Source organism: Silurus meridionalis, chromosome 9, assembly GCF_014805685.1.
Source record: "Silurus meridionalis isolate SWU-2019-XX chromosome 9, ASM1480568v1, whole genome shotgun sequence".
Lineage (NCBI taxonomy): Eukaryota > Metazoa > Chordata > Actinopteri > Siluriformes > Siluridae > Silurus > Silurus meridionalis.
In genome coordinates, this window is record NC_060892.1 from 21,401,956 (window position 1) to 21,426,745 (window position 24,790).

General features: G+C 38.1%; 1 protein-coding gene across 4 annotated transcripts in view; it reads left to right on the plus strand.

Moving 5' to 3' along the window:
* Positions 1-10,540, plus strand: part of syt7b (synaptotagmin VIIb) — a 142,349-nt gene extending 131,809 nt beyond the window's left edge. For all 4 annotated transcript variants that reach the window (XM_046857440.1, XM_046857441.1, XM_046857442.1 and 1 more), the window contains 6 exons: positions 3,374-3,497; positions 5,179-5,446; positions 6,051-6,220; positions 6,865-6,979; positions 7,206-7,405; positions 8,132-10,540. In XM_046857440.1, coding sequence (XP_046713396.1) covers positions 3,374-3,497; positions 5,179-5,446; positions 6,051-6,220; positions 6,865-6,979; positions 7,206-7,405; positions 8,132-8,236 — 982 coding nt within the window. In that variant the 3' untranslated portion in view covers positions 8,237-10,540. The remainder of the gene's footprint in view (positions 1-3,373; positions 3,498-5,178; positions 5,447-6,050; positions 6,221-6,864; positions 6,980-7,205; positions 7,406-8,131) is intronic.
* Positions 10,541-24,790: the final 14,250 nt, after the last annotated feature.

Here is a 24,790-nt window from a genome sequence, read left to right on the forward strand (position 1 = left end):
ATGTGCAAAACAAATTGTATTTCCGGTACGGATTGAGCAGCCACAGTGTCACTGCGCTAACTATAGTTAAATTTTTATACCCCTGGCATTTTTGTGTATGTTATCAAACAGTGAGAGGTGGACACTAAACAAACTTTTTGTACCAACTAAGATTTTAACTATGTTCCATATGTACTGAATATGTACATGTACCGTTACACCTCTAATTCCCAACAGTTTATTTTCTTTATTTGGTAGCGTTTGTGTATGTGAATTTTTTGTCCAATCAGATTTTAGCCTCTATGTGCTGCCATGTCAATCTAATCTGCCCAGGGCCTTCAAAGTCTTTCCCTTTAGAATTTAGTAGCCAAAGTAGCCACCGTTTGCTTTAATTACTGCTTTGCACACTCTTGGCATTCTCTTGATGCCTACTTTGAAGAACCTACAATATGACATATTTTCAGTTCACTTTTTTGTTATGTATATAATTCCACATGTGTTAATTTATAGTTTTGATGCCTTCAGTGTGACTCTACAATTTTCATAGTCATGAAAATAAAGAAAACTCTTTGAATGAGCAGGTGTGTCCAAACTTTTGGTCTGTACTGTATATATAATATATATAAACTTTTGGTCTGTACTGTGTATATATATATATATATATATATATATATATATATATATATATATATATATATATATATATATATATAGTAGTTAATTATAAGAAACGGGCAGTGTACAGTATAAAAAGAGAATTGGTTGGTTTATCAGTGCAGAATCATACACAATGTACAAACGCCTAAGCTGATGGCCGATTTAGTGCTCAAATGTTATTAAAAAGCCATATTAGTAAGTATTTTGATTTCCATAGTAATGAGTCAACATAATTTCCATTGAAGTTTTTTAGTCTTTATCCTGATCGCTCTTTTTGTTCTGAGCTGCCTCTTTAGAGTTTTATGAGCTTCATGGGCATCAATAAATGCAAATGAGTTGTGTCAGGAAATCGAATTGTAGAAAGATTGATGAATGGAGCCCTTTTTGTGTTTTCTCTACATTGCCAATGAGAATGAAATTATTGGAAGAATGAATGCTCCAAGCAAAAACCTAAGTGGAGTCACTTTCTACCAATTAAATAATATTTACCTAATTTAAAAGTCCAATGAGTGTGTGATGTTTGTTAATTAACACCCCAAAAGTGTCCACTTACAAAAACAATAGCGAGCAAAAAACTCCTAATACTCTATCGAGGAAATATGAAATGTTCCAGATATAGATTTTGATTCTGATACATAATCTATTCTTCTGTGTGATATAACACAGATTGTTGTTCTGCGGCACATCATCATCATCATTGTCAGCATCGTCATCATCATGAAATGCATTCCGCCTCCTGTGGAGCAAAAGGTGGTTTTACAACTGCCATTATTTTTCAGAATTAGTCTGGAAAAAAACAGCAATGAGGTTGCTTTTCTGTAGTTTGACATGACTGCGCTGGTCACACTGACCACAGAAGCACAGAGTATCATCATCATCATCATCTGCAGAGGAAAATGCCACTTTAACGCAATTTCTGATGGAAACTGAATGGAATTGGGTGTGTGTGTGTGTGTGTGTGTGTGTGTGTGTGTGTGTGTGCGTGTGTGTATGTATGTATGATGTGGAGAGAAGAGGACATTCTACATGACAGGTGTTAGCAGGGGCACGTTGCCAACCCAAACAATGTCCCAGAGCATCCCCTGATCCGAGGCCACTGAAATGACTAAAACAATTTTGCCATCTGGTAAAGGCCTGATCACAGGGAATACTTAGCGAGTGTGTGCTTTAGACCCTGATTGATTAATGGGTCACTCATTACACACACGCAACACTTTAAAAATTTTATTTATTTTTTTCACTTTTGATTTTTTTGTCCCCCAAACCGGACAGACTTGTCTTCAGCCTCAATTGTCTCCTTTTCATGAGCAAACATGTGACAGGGATGATCATGTAAGTCCTTTAATATGCATACTTCTATTGCGTCTTCGAGATAGTGATAGAGATAGTGATCTACGCATTTCTTTCCAGGGAATTCAAAACACTTATAGCAATCTGGAAATGACACTCTGTGAAAGACCTTTTGAAAAAAAGGTCTAAACACAGTATGTACGTCTACATGCCATAGCGTATTGATTGTAGCCCTGCTAAATGCTTGTTTCTGATTGGTCATTCTCAGCACCTTGTGCCTTTAGTGCAAGTAAGCTCATATCATTTGCAATACCACTGACACACACACTTTTATTTGGATCATGATTCTTTGGCACCTAAGTAATAGTGTTGGAAAGTGTGTGTGTGTGTGTGTGTGTGTGTGTGTGTGTGTGTGTGTGTGTGTGTGTGTGTGTGCGTACGTGTCTCTGTGACACCACATGGGCAAAGAAAATGCTATATGAGAAGTGATATTTCATTCTCTCTCTCTCTCTCTCTCTCTCTCTCTCTCTCTCTCTCTCTCTCTCTTACACACACATGCATTTATATATTGTTGGTTATGCTCAAAGTGTGTGTGTGTGTGTGTGTGTGTGTGTGTGTGTGTGTGTGTGTGTGTGCATACTATCTAATTGTTGCCTTGCCAACAGCCTGGGTTTCCCGAAAGAATAACATACACATGCTGCAGACATTCGTCGCCCTTCTCCGCTGGCTCTGTGTTACTGCAGAAAGTTGGCTTGTAGAGTTACAGCTTAAAAAACATCTCATGATTTTATTTTACTGATGACATTTTTTCCCCCCAATACAGAGCACAAACTCTGCTACTGTACTAACAAGTCGTATGAAAATCACTCAAGTAAACCAGTCATTTGGTAAACAAAATAATACTTTTTAAATAATTATACAAATTATTTACAATTTCAATTATTACTTTAAAGTATTACATCTGACACTGATGAATCTTGCCTCCATTATCAACTGTGTATAAAGAAAATCTTGAGTTTAATCTCGAGCTTTTATACAGACTAGCTCACTCAGCTAGCTAAAGGCTTACCTGTACATTTCTCAGTGCTGGGAATTGCTGATAGCACTGCCGGGATTGGCTCATATATTGTGTGTCATATATAAACTGAAGCTGAATGTAGCTGATAAATTGTTTCAGGGATGCTTGTCTGTCTCTATTGTCTCAGATGCTGTTCTAGCTGAATAAGCATTCTGTGTCTGAAGTGTAGCCTTTTGTCTGGAGCCTGATTTATTTCCATTGGCTCAGAAAGTGGAACTATTTGCAATCTTTCAATTGACAAAGAGCCAATAGCAATCACTCATTCATAGCTATTTTTTCTCTGTCTTAGAACAATGATTATTGAACAATGTAGCTTATTATTATCAATAAAATAATATACAGTACACTGACTTTCACATTTGTTTGCAGAGCCATTGCTAACAAAGCCAACAGCAGCCCTAAAGGCCAGACCCCAGATGAGAGTAACCGCCGCACGGATCCTAACTCCTCTGTTTCAGATCTCGCCAACTCGGTCACCAGTGACATGCTCATGGTAAGGCAACGAATGCGTTTAAGAACATTTGTGTCTTTTCTAAACCAGCTACTCCATCTGTCCAGCCTTACCCAGCATGGCATGGTTTTGAGTTGGATGTAACTTTTAACCACATGATGTGCTAAGTAAGGAGTGTAAGTGGTGTTCTCTCTCCCACTCCAATCACTCACACAAACACACATGTTTTCAAGGGAGAGCCTGGTAATTAAAATAAAAGCATAGAACCATAGGGCAGTCAGGAAACATCTTTACCAGGTCGGCCTGGCATTATGTGGGTGGCATGGTGTTTTTTTTTTTTCTTTTTCACCATCATGCCTAATGATGGTGTTTCCACATGCAACAGTGAATTTTCCCTAGACTTTGATTCTAGCCTTGGATAATTTAACAGTCTCTCTTTCTTACTTTAATAATTTGTTCATTGGAGGAAACTCTTGAACACTCAGTCTCAGTGTTTCCTGACTTCAGTGGTGGCCTAAACACGATCTGAAGAACTGACCTACATTTACAACCTAAATTCTAATATTTGTTAAATGAAATTGTATTAATTTATTCCCAACAGTCTATTCCCTTCCTTTCATAGCATTTCTCTTGGCTGTACTGCTTCCAGCATGTGTAAGTGGATGTTAGATTTTTTGTCCAGTCAGATTTCAGCCTCTATGTGCTGCTATGTCAATGTAATATGCCCAGGGCCCTCACAATCAGTAGTGCTGGCCGATGTACCTTAGTCTATATTAGCAATGGGTCTGTTTCTTTAACCAATCAGATTTCAAAATCGCCTCACAGGGCCAGCTAGCTGGATCAGAATTTTTCCGTCCTCTGATTGGTTGGACAGAGGGAAACTGTTACAGCCAAGTTGGACTTGCAAAACACATCTGTAGCACTCTGCACATTAATACATCAGAGTTAGACTTTTTTTTACGCCCTCAATGGCTGGCAGAGGAAGAGAAATTGATTTGGTCTCGGACATTCTTAAAAATCAATTTTCAAGAAAAACTAGACATCGTGAGGAGAGGTTGGCCAACCCTGAAGCTAGTTAGCCCAGGAAATGGTTTGTTTGCCACTTCCAGACCAGAACTGCTCCAGATGATGTAGGTGGCATAGTTGTGGTTGTGGTTGTAGTGTAGACATTTGGACCTGTAATGCCACGTGTTGTTAAATTGCATTTTTGTATAGTATTGATGGTGGTGATAGTGGTGGTATTAAGAGGTGGATTAAGTTGGGTAAGTCCCCACTGAAGGCCCAAGTACCAAATGCATGGCCCACCACTGCCTGATATTGTGTCAGAGAATCCCGTAGGATGGTGTTAGGAGCTTCCAGTTTCTCTGGCTATGTTTCTTTGTCATTATATCTGGTTTATGTGTGCTTCGTTCAATTGCTCAAGCTTGGTCCCATATATGTACATTTTTATCAAATATATATAATTCCAAATTTTATTCTGAATAATAAGGGACCAGTTTGACATTTAAAATTTGCTAATAATAATAATAATAATAATAATAATAATAATAATAATATTATTATTATTATTATTATTATTATTATCATTATCATTATCATAATAATAATAAATCATCTTCTTCTTTTTCTTCTTCTTCTTCTTCTTATTACAGTATTTGATGTATTACCGATGATAAGCATAACCTGAAAGGGTTAAAAATAGCTTAATGTCTCTCTCTGGCAGTTGTCTCCTGGCTCAGAAGAGGAAGAACATGAAGGTCCAGTGTGTGAGAAACTCGGTCGAATACAGTTCAGTGTGGGGTACAGTTTCCAGGACTCCACACTTACCGTGAAGATCCTTAAAGGCCAGGATCTCCCGGCAAAAGATTTCTCTGGAACCTCAGACCCATTTGTTAAAATCTATCTGCTGCCAGACAAGAAGCACAAACTGGAGACCAAGGTGAAGAGAAAGAACCTGAATCCTCACTGGAATGAAACTTTCCTGTTTGAAGGTAGAGTCTTTCTCTCTCTCTCTCTCTCTCTCTCTCTCTCTCTCTCTCTCTCTCTCTACTTTACATCAAATTTAATTAAATTCATTATTGGATAGTTCGATTACACTGTTATTATTACCATAATCATTCCTGATTTCCCTGTTAATGAAGGTTCAGCAAGTAGGTGTAAATCAATGCAGAAGTCAAGACCTTGTAATAAGAAAGTGTTCCCTCTTGACTTCCTTGCCATGGCCAGCAGTTCAAGACAGTAGAATAGTACAAAGTGCCTGTGCTGTCTGGGTGGGAAGGGGCATAGCATGTAAAACAGAGTGATACTACCCCATCGCTGAGCATCTGTTATCTCATGTATGTGGGAGATTGCAAACGCTATAAAGCTACTCTCTCAACAAAATAAGTTTTAGCAGCAGAAGTTTACAAATTGTAGCCAAACTACATCCATGCAGACACCGAGCTATGACAAGAGTTAGTTAATATTTTGCTGTTGACATATGCTAACTGAGCTATTCCACATAGCACAGAATGTTTTACTCTAAAACTGTAACATAACCCATTTAATTAGATACAGACATATCTATTTCTGAACTAACATATAAATATCTTTCAGGTTTCCCATATGAGAAGGTGGTCCAGCGCACTCTTTACCTGCAGGTGCTGGATTACGACCGATTCAGCAGGAATGACCCCATAGGTGAAGTGTCCATTCCCCTCAACAAGATCAATCTCGCTCACATGGAGACATTTTGGAAAGAGCTCAAACCATGCAGCGATGGCAGCGTGAGTCAACAAGCCAGCATTTCTGCGTGTGAATGTCATTGAGCGCCAATTCTATTTATGCATTTGAGGTTAAGAAATTTAGACAAAATATGATTGACAGTGCTAGCGGGAAATTAAAGATAATTGCTTAATCGTGTTTTGGGTCGCAGTAGATTGTGGTGCTCTACGTTCCTCAGGTAGTAGGTTTCACGCTGCACACTGTCAACAATCTAAGCCTCACAAAACATACAAGCAAGCCATTAGCCAGTCTGAATTAGCAGGCCTCATTCAGGGCTTGGAAGAACTGAGGTTAGTGTTAGCATGTGTCTTATTCCTCTACCATTGAAAAGCAAAACAGTTTAGCGTAGTCCAATGATATTACAAAATTGTGTTTAATATTTTCTACAGATATCTCTCCGATTCCATTTAGTCCCACAGTTAGGAATTCTTTTTAACATGCAGTGGCTCACCAGCTTTCCAATAACGATTAGAACTCCATTATTTTTCCCGAATGTAGTTATATTGTGTATTAAAAAGTATTTCCATGATTAAATGTAGCTAATATAATGCTGTGTTGATCCTGAGAGCAGGGAATATGTGTGCAAAGACTGATGTGTGTGTGTGTGTGTGTGTGTGTGTGTGTGTGTGTGTGGGTGGGTGAGTAGGGGAGTCGAGGTGACCTGTTGGTGTCATTGTGTTACAACCCCACGGCTAACACCATCACTGTGAACATCATAAAAGCACGCAATCTAAAAGCCATGGACATTGGGGGCACCTCAGGTAGGCCTGTAAAGATTAAACCACTCAGCGCCAGTGACGGTTTAAGGCACAATAAAATTCAATGTTATATAAAGATTGTTTATGTGATTGCATTGCAAGCAACATGGAATACATGGAATATATTTTCTCCTAAGGAATAAAGGACATTTTAAATTTCCATTTGGAAGAGGATTTCTAGTATTGACCCAGCCCACTTTTGTTATCCAATCATATCATTGCACTTTAGACCCATATGTGAAAGTGTGGCTGATGCACAAAGACAAACGGGTGGAAAAGAAGAAGACGGTGGTAATGAAGAGATGTCTGAACCCTGTTTTCAATGAGTCCTTTCCCTTCGATGTTCCTGCTCATGTGCTGAGAGAGACCACCATCGTCATCACAGTTATGGATAAGGACAGACTCAGTCGAAATGATGTCATAGGCAAGGTACAGTTCACAGCCCATGCTTTTTTACACACATGGTCCCGAAGAACAAAAGCATCTGAGTGTATTAAATACTTTTTCCTACTGTAAAATAAAAGTTTTTATTAAAATGAGGAGAGCAGATATTTGTAGGTTGCATTAATAATAACAAAAGCGTCCAGACAGCACAATGCTACTGCTGCCATGCTTCACTGTAAGAATGGTGTTGAGTTCTCAGGGTGATGAGCAATGTTGGGTTTTTATCAAACATAGTGGTTTGTGTTGATGCCATAAATGATTATTTAAATCAGAAATTAAAAAAAAGAACTTTTAATGGTGGTCTGATGAACTTTTTGTGATTCACAGTTATATGTGATGATTCTGTGAAAGTGTAACTTTCAGTATTCTTTATTAGTTGTAGTAGATCAGGGAGTTTGGCCAAGCTTTAGAGTAGATTCCAAAAATATGTCACAATTTTTCTAGGGTGTTTTCTTCAATATAAAAAATACCAAAAAGTGACGTATATTATTCGATAAATAGATTATTCTAGTTGTCAAATGTAGTGTAAATTACATTTGTTTGCTGGATTTTGGAAAGTTAATTCTGGTTTGGATAAACATAAGTAGAAAATAAAGCACAGGGGGCAACATAATCTACAAAGGTACAGGGGTAATGGCATTGTGTCTTATTTACTGTATTTTCTGAGATATTGCTACGTTCTCTTTCTCTACATCTCTTTAATTTATTCAGATCTATCTGTCATGGAAGAGTGGCCCTGCAGAGGTGAAACATTGGAAAGATATGATGGGCCATCCTCGCACTGCTGTTGCCCAGTGGCATGCCCTCAAAGCTTAATGGAACCACCCACTAGCACCGACCCAGAATAAACCCACACCACAAGCCCCTGTTAATATGCACAAGCTTGAACACGGGTACAAAAAGCCATCCAACATTTGCTCCTTTTTCTGTCCTTTTTTTCTATGTGTCCACAGATGGGCTCTTTCCTTAACTGTTCTTTATCTTCTTATCTGTTTTTCCTGATTTGCACCTGCTAAGATTCCTTCTTTCCATTTCTACCAAAATAAAAAGTCTAAGCACTGCCAAGAAGATTGTAAAGATTGTAAAAGACCTGTACTAAGAAATGGAAAGCAGGCTTGTCTTCCTTCAGTTTATTTATTTTGACTGTTTAGTTGTCTGGGGAGCACCCTGATGTCCAGCCAGCTGAGAGAAACCCTACCCTTTTACTGCCATGTTTTTGTATTCCTTTCTTCATTCATCATTCCCCTGTAAAGATCCGTAAGGATCGCTTCGCAGTGCAATACCTGATGGATGGAGAGATTAACTCTTTATTTGAATCTCTTCACCATCTCTTGCCGGTTTTCCTGGCACCAAGTGTAGAAACCCATTTTTGCTGGAATTCCTTGTAATTTGTTTGTACCGTGGGTGCCGTGATGTAAAAAAAAATTTGGATAAACAATGGCTTGTAGGTTTACAGTCTTAATTGATTTCAGTTTTGGTTTAAATCAATACAGTGGTAACAGTTTTGCCATGATTTTATCATAACTCAATATGGAAAATGAAGAGTGCTGAAATATATTTATTTTTTTATTTATGGTTACGGAAAATTAATTGCCGATTCGCCTCTCTTGTACGATGAGTTACACTAATCCAAAATTTGTTTTTTTATGTAGCACTGGAAGAGAGTTCCTACCACATTTGAGTGTGAGTTGGATATGTTCCTAAATTAATATTCCTCGTTCCTGGATTAACATGGTGTGGTCTTTCCACCACCTTTGATTGTGGTTAAAAATGTCCTCCAGAATGCATGAGTCATTGTGCTGCTGTTTGTTTAATATAAAAAAAATATAAACATTTGAAAATATTGACAATATTGATTATGCACCTTTTAAAATTATTTACTTAAATATACACTTGTGGTCCGTGGTGCATTTTTTTGCTGCACACACAAATGTAATAACAGTCTCATCCAAAATGCTGAGCTGAATAGCATTTTTCCTTTCTAAAAGCTGAATAGTGGGTCTGGAGGAAATCTTCAGATGACTCAGGAACTGGGGGAATGACATTTGATGGTGAAAAAGTCTGTTGATCCTGGTACAAAGAAATGTCCATCCAGTAACCTGTCATATAAGGAAACAGTCAGTTCAAGTTGCTTAGCATTGGCAGAGCACAATAACTGAGCGGACACAACTGAAACTAACAGCGCCATAACTTTGTGTATCAAAATGCTTTCTTGCTTAAGTCGAACCGCACCAGAACCGTGACTCCTACTGATGCGCTTTCACTTGCTCCAACCAACAGAACTGAGGGAACAACTGCAGCTAAAATTAGCAGAAGAACCAAATGAAAAAGGTGTGAAATGCCATTCTAAATGATAATGTTAAACATTCCAGTAATGTATGAAACAGGGCAGGATATGAGGACTTTTCATTGTTGTTTTGATTTCAGTTTAAATGCGAAAGGTTATAAGGTTGATGGCAACAGTGTGTGTTTGTGTGTGTGTGTGTGTGTGTGTGTGTGTGTGTGTATGTGTGTGTTTGAGATATTAGACAAGTAGAAATGCACTATTAATAGAAAAGCTGATGCAGTGTGCTGCATCACCCGCATTGTTTTCCTAACCAGATCACTGCCAGTGTTCAACAAACTTCTTAGTAGAGTTTATTTTTTAAGAGCCAAAGTAGTACTTTAAAGAAAAAAAAAGGAAAAAATATCACACCTGCTGGGCAAAGAATAAGCTTGAAGGGAAGCAGCAGCAGAAAATCTGGTGTATTTTGTGTGTAAATGTTGCTGTTTTTTCAGTCTTTGTCCTATTGTGTGTATGTATGTAAAAGAGACAAAGCGATTCAGGTGGAACTCAGCTCATTTACACAACTTAAATCAAATTATTATTATCTTTTTTTTTTTACATGATTTCTTTGATTTTGTATTTTTATTAGCACACATTTAGGAATCTTATTTTACACTTCGATAGAGTGTACTGTATTTTCTGGATTGTATAACCTCGATGGAAATCATGACATTCCTGAGAAACAGTTTGCTAGCACTCTGTTGGGCAATGGTGCTAAATGAAATAACTGAGCACTTTACTGAAAAAAATGCACTGCTACATGTAACAAAATAAAGATAGTGCCAAATACATGACATGTTTCTGTTCCTGGTATCATGTATCTGTATGTCGTAACCGAAGTAATGATACATATCAAACCAGTCACCATCGTTTGCATGGTGGTAATTTAGAATCAAAAACCTCACAGGTGTGCTATTAATATTCAATATGATGCCGTGATTGGACAAATGTTCTATTTATAGAGAGGTTTATATTGTGGGAAGTGCATGACATTCGAGAGAGACACTAGCACGACAGAGATTTATCATCCATAAAGTACAGTATATATTGGCTTTTTTTAAATAGACAAATATAAGCTTAGTGAAAAGTGTTTTTCTTTTCTTTTCTTTTAGGCAGCCTAGCTCTTTGAAAACCTACTGCCATTAGCCTACTGGTAAACTTCAGCTATAGGAATAAAACATTTTTTTAAGACATTGTAGGTAGTAGGAGATGGGTTTAAAAGGAATAGTTAAGAAATTCTCACTCCTAGTACCGTTCAAAAGCTAAGACATCTTTTATATTCAGTGTTTTTTGTTTAAAATTAAATATTACGTTTTAGAAAACTATACAATACATTTTTAGTAAACTTAATTTTAATGATAAGTTAATTATGTTGTTTACTGGTAAACAATGGTACTGGTCAAGCCAAATTTTGCAGTGTACCCAAATTGTTCCAAAAGGGGGAAAAGGTGATTTTGGTTTCCACTGTAATTTGTAGCATTCAGCTACATTGTGGAATTTATGTGTAGATAGCAGTTATATTGCAATGAAGCTTAGTACACGTAGAAGATGTGTATTTTTTATTAGCTGAATTAGCCTGTAGCTCATACTTGGCTGCTCTACTACATTTGGTGTTTGGAAAGTTTCCACTTTGACGTGAACAAATGTTTGGCTGTATTATTTTTATTTATTTTTATTTTGTGGCAGTGGACCATTTCATATAAGCAATATAAGCAAGAAAAGGTTGTGAATCCTGTAAGGTAAATAAGAACGAGGTAACCCATTCACACCGGTGTACAGCTGTAATCACACACTCAGTGTGTATGGAGTATCTGTAACATTGCAGTAACATTTTGTCCTCCATATTCTGACTAGAATTGTCAGGCAGGAAGGGTGAGAGACATCAGGCGTGAGAATCTCTGGCAGAAATCTCTTGCTTTTTATCCTTCTTGTGCATAACGAGCTGTGACAAGCACGACCTTTGGCATGCATGGAGTGAGGGATAAGCGTGTTAAGGACAAATCCAGACTGAAGTCAAAGTGATGGCATGGTACGGAAGAGCAGTCACTAAGATTTGAAGTTAAAAAACATTTTGAAGTAAATTGAGGCCAAAAGTTGACGAGCAGATAGGCTCGATGTTTTACAACTCCATGCAAGTTCACATACTTATCTCACATTTTCTGTGTTAGGTTAGGGTATCATCATTTCAATTCAAGTTTCTTAGAAAATTTTTAGATAACCTTAAATAAGTGTTAGTGCAGCTTTTATTTACTACATCAGATCTGCAGTGGGTCAGAAGTCCAAATAGACTTTGTTACTGTTTGGTGTCTATACATTTAATTGCTAGAACCTGAATCACATCTTGTCACATCCTCCCACAAGCTGCTCCGAATCCTGCTCAGAAATTATTTGTCAATTCTTTCCACAGATGTTCTCTGGAATTTGGGTCAGGGCTTTGAGATGGTCCAATACACCAATACTTTACATATTTCACTTTTAAGCCATTTTGTTGGCTGGAAGACCCAGCTGTGACCAATTTTAACACTCTAGCTGATATCTTAAGGTGTTGTTTTAGCATTTTATGAGGACATCTGTTTTTCTTTTGGGGTTTTACATTATATTGTAATGATGTGTTGTTGTCAACTGGTGCAAACAGTTGACAACAACACATCATTACAATATAATGTTGCCACCCTCATCATTCACAGTTAGGATATCATCTTTACTTTAAAAGTCTCAACCTTTTTTCTCTGCACATAGCACTGATCCTTTCAGCCAAAAAGTCTTGGATTTGGAAATTGTTTGTTAGGCAACAGTCATTCAGGCCATGTTAATATAATGTATATAATATAAGTGTATATGATGCCCTTAAGGCAGAACTGGACTTCTGAAGGTCCATATGTTTTTAGTTAAAAAGCTGGAAACCTGTTGGACAGAACTGTATTATTTAAAAATAGTCATTCTTTATAGACAGCACTCTTTTAGTGGTCTGATAAAAAGTGTGGCAGGTGTCACTCTAAAGTAATGCATTATTTAACAGATACCAACTGTACACTGGGAATTCATAACACATGCCTAAACATTTAGGGAATTAAGAATGGATAAATATGTTACAAAAAGCATAATACTTCAGGTTATTAATTATTTTGTCGTACTCCTCAACTATCCATATCCAACACCTTGGTGTGTCCTCAGTGAAGTGTTTGGCTATACACTGTTAGCCATAGACTTCATGCTTCATGGAGTATTTTGAATACTGTACAAATTTAGTGGCTTGTAACTATCATATTATGAAGCATTATTAACATAACTTTCCATAATTGAGAAGTTTGGATTGTTAAATATGAGCCAGTCCTCATGTTTGTGTTGCATTTCTTTGCAAAATAATACACAAGGCTGTTTGCTTTAGAATATGCCATTGTAAACAATGTGACATATGATTGTTTGAAACCTCATTATAAACAATTTTACTTTCTATAAATACAAACCTTATAATTAAGCCTCATATTTATACAACAATTACTGATCTAGCCAAAAGATGATGGTTGTAATATTGTTCTAACTATTATCCACAAAAGGACATTTGTTACAAATGAAATCAGAACAGAAACAGAAAACAGAATTGTTTTAGAAAAACAATCAGATCATATTGAATGTAACACAAATTTCTACAACAATGCTGAAAAGAATGTTGTTTAATAAATAGTTAAATTAATAATTAATATTATTTAGGGAAATTGCGCTGCCTCACAAAGTAACAGAAAGCAGCTTTCATTGCTAAGAAACCTAACAGCCAAAGATGAGGGTATTCCATGAATAAAATGTTAAATGATTCCTATGATATGATATATATATATATATATATATATATATATATATATATATATATATATATATATATATATATATATATATATATATATATATATAATACAAACCAAAAGTTTGGACACACCTTCTCATTCAAAGAGTTTTATTTATTTTCATGACTATGCAAATTGTAGAGTCACACTGAAGGCATAAAAACTATGAATTAACACGTGAAATTATATACATAACAAAAAAGTGTGAAACAACTAAAATATGTCATATTGTAGGTTATTCAAAGTAGCCACCTTTTGCTTAGATTACTGCTTTGCACACTCTTGGCATTCTCTTGATGCCTACTTTGAAGAACCTACAATATGACATATTTTCAGTTCACTTTTTTGTTATGTATATAATTCCACATGTGTTATTCATAGTTTTGATGCCTTCAGTGTGACTCTACAATTTTCATAGTCATGAAAATAAAGGTGTGTCCAAACTTTTGGTCTGTACTGTATATATATATATATATATATATATATATATATATATATATATATATATATATATATATATATATATATATATACAACCAAATCGGAAGTCTGGAGTAAAGAAAGTTCAATCCATATGTTCTCTTATGTTCTCAATCTAATACTCAAAATGGTGAGGCAGCTAACGTGAGCTCAGATTAGTTTGTTAGGCTTATTTATTTATTTATTTAGTTAGTTATTTAGTTATTTATTTGACTTATTTGTATTAAAGAGTTTTAACTTTGAATTTTTAAATTAAAGTTAAAAACTTATGTTGTGACCTTTCTGAGAATTAACTCAGCCAGCATTTCAACAGGTGTCTGTGTGTCACATATCAGAGAAATTTAACAGGAGGATTATAAATAATGACTATAATACTGATGGACATGGCATTGGCCATGCTGCAGAATGTATGTGTGTGCCTGTGTTTGTGTGTGTGTCTGTGTGTGTGTGTGTGTGTGTGTGTGTGTGTGTGTGTGTGTGTGTGTGTGTGTGTGTGTACAGATTAAGTAGTGTTAATGTTGTGTGTTTGGATAACGAATCCCACCCTCTAATACTTTTCTTGATTACAAGTACAGTGTAATGTGCACAATATAATTTCACATGTTGATTTATTTTGGCATAAATGTACAGTGTACATACATATAAATGTGTATATATAAAAAGATGAAACAAACAAAAGGCCTCTTGTCTTTTCATTTTTATTGTGTGTGTTTGCGTGTGTTTAAGGCAAGAGAGAATAAAAAAAGGTCTCAGAATCTTGACGCAGTTTGTTTTGTGTAGATTTTGACACAAATTAAATCAGGTCCCCATAAAGTGACACACTAGCAAATCATATTTAAAATGGAACCCATTTTTATCTGGCACCTAATGTCCATTCATTATAGTTCCTGACAGGCACTTAAATGCTGAACTGTTCAAACTGTGGTCCTAAGCTATTATAGTAGACTGGTTATATTAACTACAGTCCAAATCCATCCTCATAGTTCTTGGGTCACTTAGCAACTTCCTGGATCTTTAGGCTCTTCATGTGAAACCATCCACAGCTGCACAGAGAGGCCTCCAATTGAAGAGAACTCCATCCAGAGGTAGGGTGTCGGGACAAATCGTGAAGATCTGAAGAGAAGAAAGGGACAGGAACACTGGTCACTGGTACCTCAGGAGCATGTTTAACTCAACAGTGAGAGAAAGCGAGAGAGAGAAGGAGAGTAAATGGGTGACAAGGAGAGAGAAATAAGGATTGTTAAGTATTCCTATTTGTACATAAATATTTAAAGACACTGTACAGTGTGAGCAGGGTGTAAGTAGGGACTCCAGCAAGAATAGATATGGCAGCATAAATAAAAGGGAAAACCAAAAAGTAATAAAGACATGAGGGATCTTTGAAATAAGAGATGGCCCATAACTCCACTTTTAACAAACTTGAGTAAACATGTGAGAGAGGGGGTGACAACAGATTTTGAGTCCAAAACACTAATTGTTTCTTAATTCTAAAACTAAAACTTAATTCATTATTCTGGGTTTTAAAAAATAGCCTGCATCTTTTGATCGAAGTAGGCAATGTGGATCATAATGAAACAAAAGTTAATGCAGATATTGTGGCACAAGGCCATTTAATGCTTCATATGTCAGTAGTAGTATTTTGCAATCAATGCAAGATTTAATTGGGAGTGTTTTGATGTGGTCATATTTCTAGTTCTGGTAACGTCTCTTGCTGCTGCATTCTGGACTAACTGAAACTTACTTTTGCACCTACTAGAATGTAATCTAGAAGCATGAACTATTTTTTCTGCTTCCCATGACATTTCTTATTTTAGCAGTATTCGTAAGATGAAAGAAGTCTATTCAGGTAATGTTACCCACATAAGCCTCAAAGGAAAACTAAAATCAATCACCACACCAAGGGGTCCAATATGGTCCTAGTAAAAATACTGTCATCAGAATTAAGTAAAAGGAAGTTTACAGGTCTTATGTTCTTCAAACGTTCCTCAATATTGTCAAGCTTCAGTCTCTCATCTAGCTTTGCTGAGACATACAACTGTGTATTGTTAGCATACACAGCAATGTGACAATAGAAGCTAATACCCTGTTTATGTATAGCTTCACTCAGAGGAAGCATATATAAAGAAACCAAACTATACCTCAGTGCATGTAGAGATCTTACTATTTACATTAACAAACTGATAACAATCAGTCAAATAAGCACTGAGCCAGGAGAGAGCTGTGTCCTTATTTCCAACGACAACATCTAGTCTAACAAGGAGAATATTATGATCGGTAGTGTCAAAAGCTGCACTAAGGTCAAGCAACACAAGAGCTTGTGGATGTAGCGACAACATTAGCGAATCTCAAGGGCAGAATGGCATAGTCAGCAGAGATCTAAGTCAGAGAGAATAAGTAGCACATCCTGTAATCACAGCTGAAGGCATGTGAAAGTTTGTCACAGCATCATTGTTATCAAGATATACACACCTGAAAGCTTTTGGAACAACAAATTGGAAGTAGGGATTTTTTTGACGTTAGACATGAGATAAAATAAAGCTGATGACTGCTGTATCAGCAGCCCAATAATCCTCTTCAGTCTGCAACTATGAATTAAAGAAATATAATTAAAACTGTAAAATCTGCTTTTACTGTTTTGTTCATCCCCCTAATGCTAGCTTAACTACTTGGCTTGCTGCTTAGTTACATTACTTGTACATACATTGCGCTGAAAGCAATTCTGTAATATTTCTGACAAGATTCGTGCCTTTTATTTTAAATAAATGTGACACTGATATAATATTGGCTTGTGATTATAAATATTTTAAAAAATAAATATCCAAAAGAAGTTGGGAGGGAGCAGTCTAAGTGCACTTTCACGCAAGTGGCTTAGTGAGAGGGAAAAAAAAGACATAAGCATGTGACACAGCATTTCCATAGAGACAGATGGTGTAGAGGTCAGAATGTTCACACAGCATGATTTCTGCTATTTAAAGCCACGTCTCACCTGCAAGCCAGGTATCACACATTAAACCCCACTGAGGAGAGGAATTAAAAGAAAAAATTTCTTTGTGTTTTCTGTGTAGGTGTTAAGAATATTTCATCACTTAAGGTTATATCTTGAATTTATTCTTACTACAGTATGATCACAATTGGTTACTTACAAAGCAAAAGGAAGATCAGTGTAGTTCTATAATCATGGGTCATACTGGGATTCATGAATTTCAGACACTCACAATACCTATGCATACCAATATTTTTGATTACCTATGGTATGGCATCATAATCAAATAAATTATGTTATTTGTTCATGATTAAACATTGGTTAATATTCAGATGTATGGTACCAAATATATGTATAAATATATGTAACAAAATGATTGTGAATTGTTGGCCTTTAAATCTTTTAAACCAAAATTTAATTGGCTTTGACTAAATGGATAAATGTATAATATTATTTTCTACACTCCAGTAAGCATATTTCTCACATCTATACTGCTGCATGCATGAAACACTGGCCTGTCAACAGTGTTGTACCGCTCTCTGGTGGACGTTCCACACTATTGCAAGTTCAATATAAAGACAACTAAATAGAAAGACAAGATAAAACATTTTTTGTTTATTAAGTAAACAAAGAGTTATTACAATGAAATCCATTTAACAGGAGGCATGTGCTTTATATTTAGTATGGGAGAGCATGTGTACAAGTACAGTTGATTGTAGAATGAAATCATATCGTCAATATTTAAAAATTGTTTTATGCAAACACTGGGATGCATTAAACAGACATTTTAGTAAAGTTGAGTGTAATTAATGTGATAACAGGAGCAAAGGGCCCAAAGGTGATCAGACAATTACCTCAAATGCTGTTTCATAGACAAGTGTGCACAATCCTTTTGTTTTGTTCTTTACCGATAAAGCAAGTAAAATATTTGGCGTTGAAGTGTGGCATTCACATTTGGAAGTGACTCATGCAGTCAAAGGAACTCTGAACGTAATTGAAGCAGGCCATCATTAGGCTTTAAAAACAAAACAAATAAATCAGAGAGAAAGAATGAACATTAAGAGTGGCCAAAACAATAGTTTACTACATTTCAAGTAAAGAAAGCCCTGGATGTCCATTGAAGGCAACAGTGGTAGAAGATCACAGCATCCTCTCTATGGTTAAAAAAAAAAAAAAAAATACAATATTTTACAACATCCAAAGTGAAAAACTTTTTTTCAGAAGGTAGGCAAGTCATTGTCATCTAATCCACAAATTTAAAAAAAAGACATCATGAAAGCAAATACACAGGGTTTACCACAAGGTGCAAACCCTTCAGAAACCTCAAGAATAGGCCAGATATGACATTGTCAAAAATATCTTAAAAACAAAAAAAATAAAAAGACCATCTCTGGAAAAGAAGTCTTTGGACAGAGAAAAAAGTAAGATCAATCTTAATCAAAATGACAAGAAGAGAAATGTGTCTCAGCAAAGCGAGATGAGAGTCATCAATTTAATAATGTTGAGGACACTAGACAGTGGATGCTTGTTAACTGATAGACAGAAGTACTTTAACTAGGACCACATTTAGCTCATAGTAAGCTTTCTGATTGCATATTATCTCTGGATGGTCTTTCTGTCTCATCATGTGCAGCAGTAAGAAAGTGTGATTATTGACTCCAGTCTTTCCTTTGAGGCACATATGGACAAACAGGATAGCCTTTCTTTTATCTCAGAAATATTGCTAAAATAAATATGATGTAATTTCAGGATGCAGAAAAACACCACTGGTGTTTATTAATAATGTGACAAAAGACAGAAAAAAAATAGATGAATTCGATAGTGTATAAGGATACACTGTCTGGTCAAATGAAGCAAAGTTGTTTGGAAGTTGCTTCACAGTACAGATGGACAATGACCCAAATCATGGCTTTGATGAATTGATAAATGTATAATTGTATTTTGCAATTTTACACCCCAGTAAGCACATTTCTCACATCTATACTGCTGCATGCATTAAACACTGGCCTTCTGTTAGCAACGCTATAGCACCCCATACGAAAATCTGATATATAGCAATATATGAAAAGCACATATTTTGCATATATGTTCTTGTTTGGATTTCACACATACATATATTGTACATATATGCCACATATATTAAAAAAAATTACAAAAATTGCTATGTTTATATATGTAACAAATTTACATTAAATACTACAATAAATAAACATATATATGACACATTCGTGCATATAGAATACATTTAAAATATGGGTAAAGGATGCTTATCTTTGTACTATATATAATGCACTTTGTGCTTGTGTAATACATAAAATGTACTCTTTTCATCTTTCATCTTATTACTTACCTAATATATCTACCTTAAATTTGCTTAATTTTATTAAATAAATGGTCAAAACATGTTTCATATTCAAACATTTATTGTTGGTTAACAATTACTTCCAGAGTAAAAAAAAAAAACGAGCAAGCATAGGGCATAAAGTGCAGGTCATTTCATTTAACAGCACTTAAATTAAAGCAATTGTTCAAAACCTGTGTGCTAACAAGTAACAGGGATCAACAAGGAACCAAATCTAACATTGAACATAATGTAACAAAACTGTAACATTGCAACATTAATTTTAGATTTTCAAAGTAACATTAAGATACACTTGCACTTTCTCCTGATCTGGAACTTGAAACACCTCATTTGAGTGATTGTCCCAAACTGAAGTAAACAATGTCACTCCCAAAACTCACATATCTAAGTAAAAAAAGATAGAGAAAACAAGAGACATTAAAGTATGTAACGTCTCTAGGTTAGGTATGTAACCCTAGTTCCCTGAGGGAACAAGATGCTGCGTCAAAACGCTTTGAGAACGTCCACACTCTGAAATAATGTGTGTAATCAGTCAAAATTTTACGCGGGCCATCACGGGTGGGGTGATATCATGACCAGGAAGTATAAAACGCACATGGAGTGATGCTGGCGCCAGTTTCTGTAAAAGAGAAGGAAGCTTTGCAGGGATGCCGGCAGTGTGGCCTAGAGACGCAGCATCTCATTTCCTCAGGGAACTAGGGTTGCATACGTAACCTAGAGATGTTACCTTTCTGGAACTCAAGCTGCGTCAGAACGCTTTGGGAATGAGTGTCCAATCATGCCAGACTGACCAGACCCTGAGTCAAGTCAAGTCAAGTCAAGAGGCTTTTATTGTCATTTCTACTATACACAGTGGTACACAGTACACAGTAAAAACGAGACAACGTTCCTCCAGAACCCTGGTGCTACACTAAACAACAACAAACAAAACAACATAGAGCTACAACACAAGTTACATAAAGTGCATCGAGTGCAACCTGGTGCAAACAGTGCAGACAGACAGTGCAGACAGACGACACAAGACAAGACACAAAACCCTATATAGCGCCGACCAGTAAACCTACTGTATATGTTATTATACAGTACTGTACAAGAAAACTGTAAAAACTATACAAAATAAAATACTATATCCCAGAAGTGACTATAAACAGTACAATGTAGTGCAAAAAAATACAGCAGCAGTCGAAGGTGCAAAAAACAGCATGTAAACAGTAAACAGTATAATACAATGATAATGATAAATGTGCAAAAAACAGCAGTTGAGAGTGTGGTACAGTTGAGTATAATAAATAATAAATAACTGAATGGTGGTGGAATGGATTGAGATGAGTGATGAGTGTGTGTTAAGTGTTAAGTCCAGGAAAAATGTTACAGTTCGTTACACACATTTGAGTAATTGTGTGTGTGTGTGTGAGAGTTCCGTTTCATTTCCGTGTATTGAGAAGCCTGATGGCTTGAGGAAAGAAACTGTTGCATAGTCTTGTTGTGGCGGCCCTAATGCTTCGGAACCGTTTTCCTGATGGTAGGAGTGTAAAAGTGTGTATGAGCACAGCTAGCTCGAAGGACAGAGGGGCCAGAAGTGGCACTGTGGTCTATGTTGTAAAACCAAAGGTCAGCGGGGTAGACCAGCCCACAGCGTTGCAAATGTCTTGGAGGAGTACTCCAGAGGACCAAGCCTTAGAATCTGCCACACTCGGGTCGAGTGAGCTCTGACCCCGAATGTAGCTGGGAGACCAGAGGACTCATAAGAGGATGTGATGGCATCAATGATCCATCTGCTCAGGGTCTGTACCTTGGGGATGTAACCTGTTCTAGGGTACAAAAAGTATACTTGGAGAGCCTCCAGAAGGAGCAGGCCACAGGAAGGGCCTGCAGATCTCCAAATCTCTTGAGAGAGCAAATGGCCAACAAGAACATAGTCTTTGATGGAGAGGTGCCTCCAAGATGCCTTGAACAGAGGCTCGAAAGAGGGCTCAGACAGAGCCCCCAACACGATAGACAGGTCCCAACCAGGTACTCTAAGTCACACCGGGGTGCTTAGCCTCTGGGTGCCATTAAGAAAACGTGTCATGAGAGGGTCTGCCCAGAAAGCACCTGGACTACAGAAAAAGGAATTATGCAAAGATGCTGTTCATGGACTACAGTTCAGCATTCAACACCATAATTCCCTCCAAGCTAACATCTAAGTTGGAGGTCCTGGGACTCAGCCTGCAGCTGTGTCAATGGATCTCTCACTTCCTGACAGACAGACCACAAGCCGTACAGGTGGGCAAACACAACTCATCCACCCTCACTCTCAAGTCAAGTCAAGTCAAGTTTATTTCTATAGCGCTTTTCACAACAGACATTGTCTCAAAGCAGCTTTACAGAAATCAACTGTCAAGGCAAATGGTGTGCATTTATCTCTGATGAGCAAGCCATGGTGACTGTGGCAAGGAAAAACTCCATTAGATGTTAGCACTGGAGCTCACCAGGGTTGTGTTCTGAGACCCCTGCTGTACTCACTGTACACATATGAATGTGTGGCCACTTCCAACTCCACCACCATCATCAAGTTTGCTGATGACACTGTTGTGGTGGGCTTGATCTCCAACAACGACAAGACGACCTACCTACAGGAGGTTAAAAACCTCCCTGTTCCCGGCATAGTCGCAGCATCTGCCTTGGATCCTTGAAAATTATGTCACTGTCCAAAGACCTAAATGGATGCTTGTTTGGAGGAGGATAAAGATAAGCTGCTGAGCATAGTCACAGCAACAAAAAACACATTTTATACTCCTATAAAAAGCCTGACTTTTACCCTGTGTCTAATTTTGCAAATATTTGAAGAAATTATTATTTTGGATTTTATGTGTGAGATAGCAGATCACAGCAAAAATGAGGAATTAGCATACATGTCCCCAGTGTCTCTTGGCTCATGGGCATAAAATAAAAATTGCTTAGTATATCTCTCGCACTGAGCAAGTCACTCCATGAATGTAATACTTATGTCTGTTTTACCTAACACAGATGTATTTTGTAAGGGAAATTGTGTTTTTAATGAACTTTGTTGCTGTCTATCTAGTGTCACGGATAGACCAGGCGTAGGAACCGGGAGTACAACACAATGTCTTTATTGATTCTAAACATGTAAACACGGACTACAGTGGTATAATGATCATAAGCGCACGTTAAAACAGACCCCTCGGAAATTAGAACGTAAATGGCATCAAACAAAATTAAAGGGATTTCAAATAGCATGGAAAGAGAGCCTCGTAAATTATAGAAAATCTCTTAGTGCTGCTAGATCAGCATATTTCTCCATCCTCATAGAAAATAACAAGCATATTCCTAGATTTTTATTCAGCATGGTAGCAAAATTAACAGGAAATAAAAGCACTGCACTAACATGCACACCATCATTAGGTAGTAATGATTTCATAAACCTTTTTAATATTAAAGTTGAAAACATCAGGCAAGATGGTTAATATAAATCCAAATTATTTTACAAGTAACCCTGTAGACAGCAGTGTAATTACAACAGACAATCAATTACAAAGTCATCAACCTGCACTCTCGATCCCTTGCCAACAAGTTTCCTCAAACAGATAATTCCAGAGGTAATTGAACCTGTTTTAAAAATGAAACTCTTTCACCAGCAATGGTTATGTACCTAAATCCTTTAAACTGGCAGTTATCCACCCCCAATTAAGAAACCTGACCTTGACCCATGTCAGCTGTCCAATCACAGGCCAATATCAAATCTCCCCTTTATATCCAAAATTTTAGAAAAGGTTGTAGCACAGCAGTTCCCCTTCAGGAACTCGAGCTGCGTCGAAACGCTATGTGAACACCCCTGCGTGACCACGCTCTGAACCACGTGCGAAATCTAGCCAATAGGCAAGCCATGACGTCATAGACAGGTGACGTCGCGTAAACCAGGAAGCTACAAGATGTGCTCTCCCTCGAGGCTTCGGCTCTCGATGGTATCGGCTGTTAGCATTTAAGCTGTGTGGCTATGCGCTCCCGGCTGCTAGCCGAGCTCCCGTTCCCTGGGGAGAGCACTCGTTTGGAAACGGTTTGTGTGACGCGGTGCTCCGTATTTCTTCATCCGAGGTGCTGTACGTGGAGCTCCTTGAGGTCGTGGCACGGGCCGGGTCTGAGCTGGATCTAGCCGGTCGTGTAGCAGAAGCAGCGCGCACCCAGTGAGCTCGATGAGCTTTTCCTGCGCCATGTGTCACAGCCTCAGCGCCTTCCCTGATCTGCGCACCGAGGTGTCTGGGTCCTGGGAGGCCCGTGTGCATGCGTGCTTTTCCGATGTTTCTCGCTGGGTGCGAATGTTATTGGAGCTAAGTGGCGCGACTACGGGACGATGCCGCTTGTGGTAGAGACGCTTGCTAGCTATCTCTCCCCGAGTGTTGCGTCTGTGATGGCTATTGGTTTGCCTACGAAGAGCCGCTTGGCTCTGGTGGGTTGGGCTACGCGGCAGGTCAGGCTGCGGGTTGCTTCCACACGATGAGTGTGTTGCAGGCATACCAGGCTGGCCTGCTATGGGGGATGATGCAAGCTTCCTTCTGAGCACCATGATGTCCCCTCCTGGCCTGACCTGGTAACGCTGTAGGTAAGGGCAATTGCTAACGGGTTCAGGAGACTGCGGTGGCGTTTCAGTGGTGGTTCTTTGCTGCTCCGATGGGGCTGCTCGGCGTCAGCCTCGCCCTGCTAGTCCAGGCACAGCGAAATAGCCCGGTGAGAGAGTGTTGCCACCCGATTCCCGCGGGGAGGTCCTAGCGGCCCCTGGCGACACTCTAAGCCCGAGGAGGGGCTGGACGGCCTGAGGATCGTCCTCGCCTCTAGTGAACGGGCTGTGGTGCGTAGGCCTGATGGCCCTGTGGAGACTTTCTGTCAGTCTGGAGGGCTGCCTGGAGTCTCTCGGGGGTCCTGCGTACTGTGAAGAAGGGCTGCGCGATTCAGTTTGCATCTTCTCCTCCCCGGTTCAACGGGTGTGTCCCACCCTGGTGGGACCCGTGCAGGCTCTGGTCCTGGGACAAGAGGTGCGTGCTCTCCTGAGGAAATGGGCCATTGTGGTGGTTCCCTCCTCCTTGTTCAGAGAGTCAGGCTGCTACAGCCCGTGCTTCATTGTTCCGAAGAATGACGGTGGGTTGCATCCCATTCTGGGTCTCCACTCCTTGAACCACTCACTTTTGAGGCCGGGTTCAGGTTTCTCGTTTAGTGAGATCGTGTCTCAGGTCAAGTCCGAGGACTGATTTGTCATACGCTAGATCTGGAGGTTGCATGCTCCCACGCAGCCGTCCTTTACTGCACACAGGAGGTTTCTGAGGTTGCTTTCAGGGCGAAGCTTACCAATATTGGTCCTTCCGTTCAGCCTAGCGCTCTCACC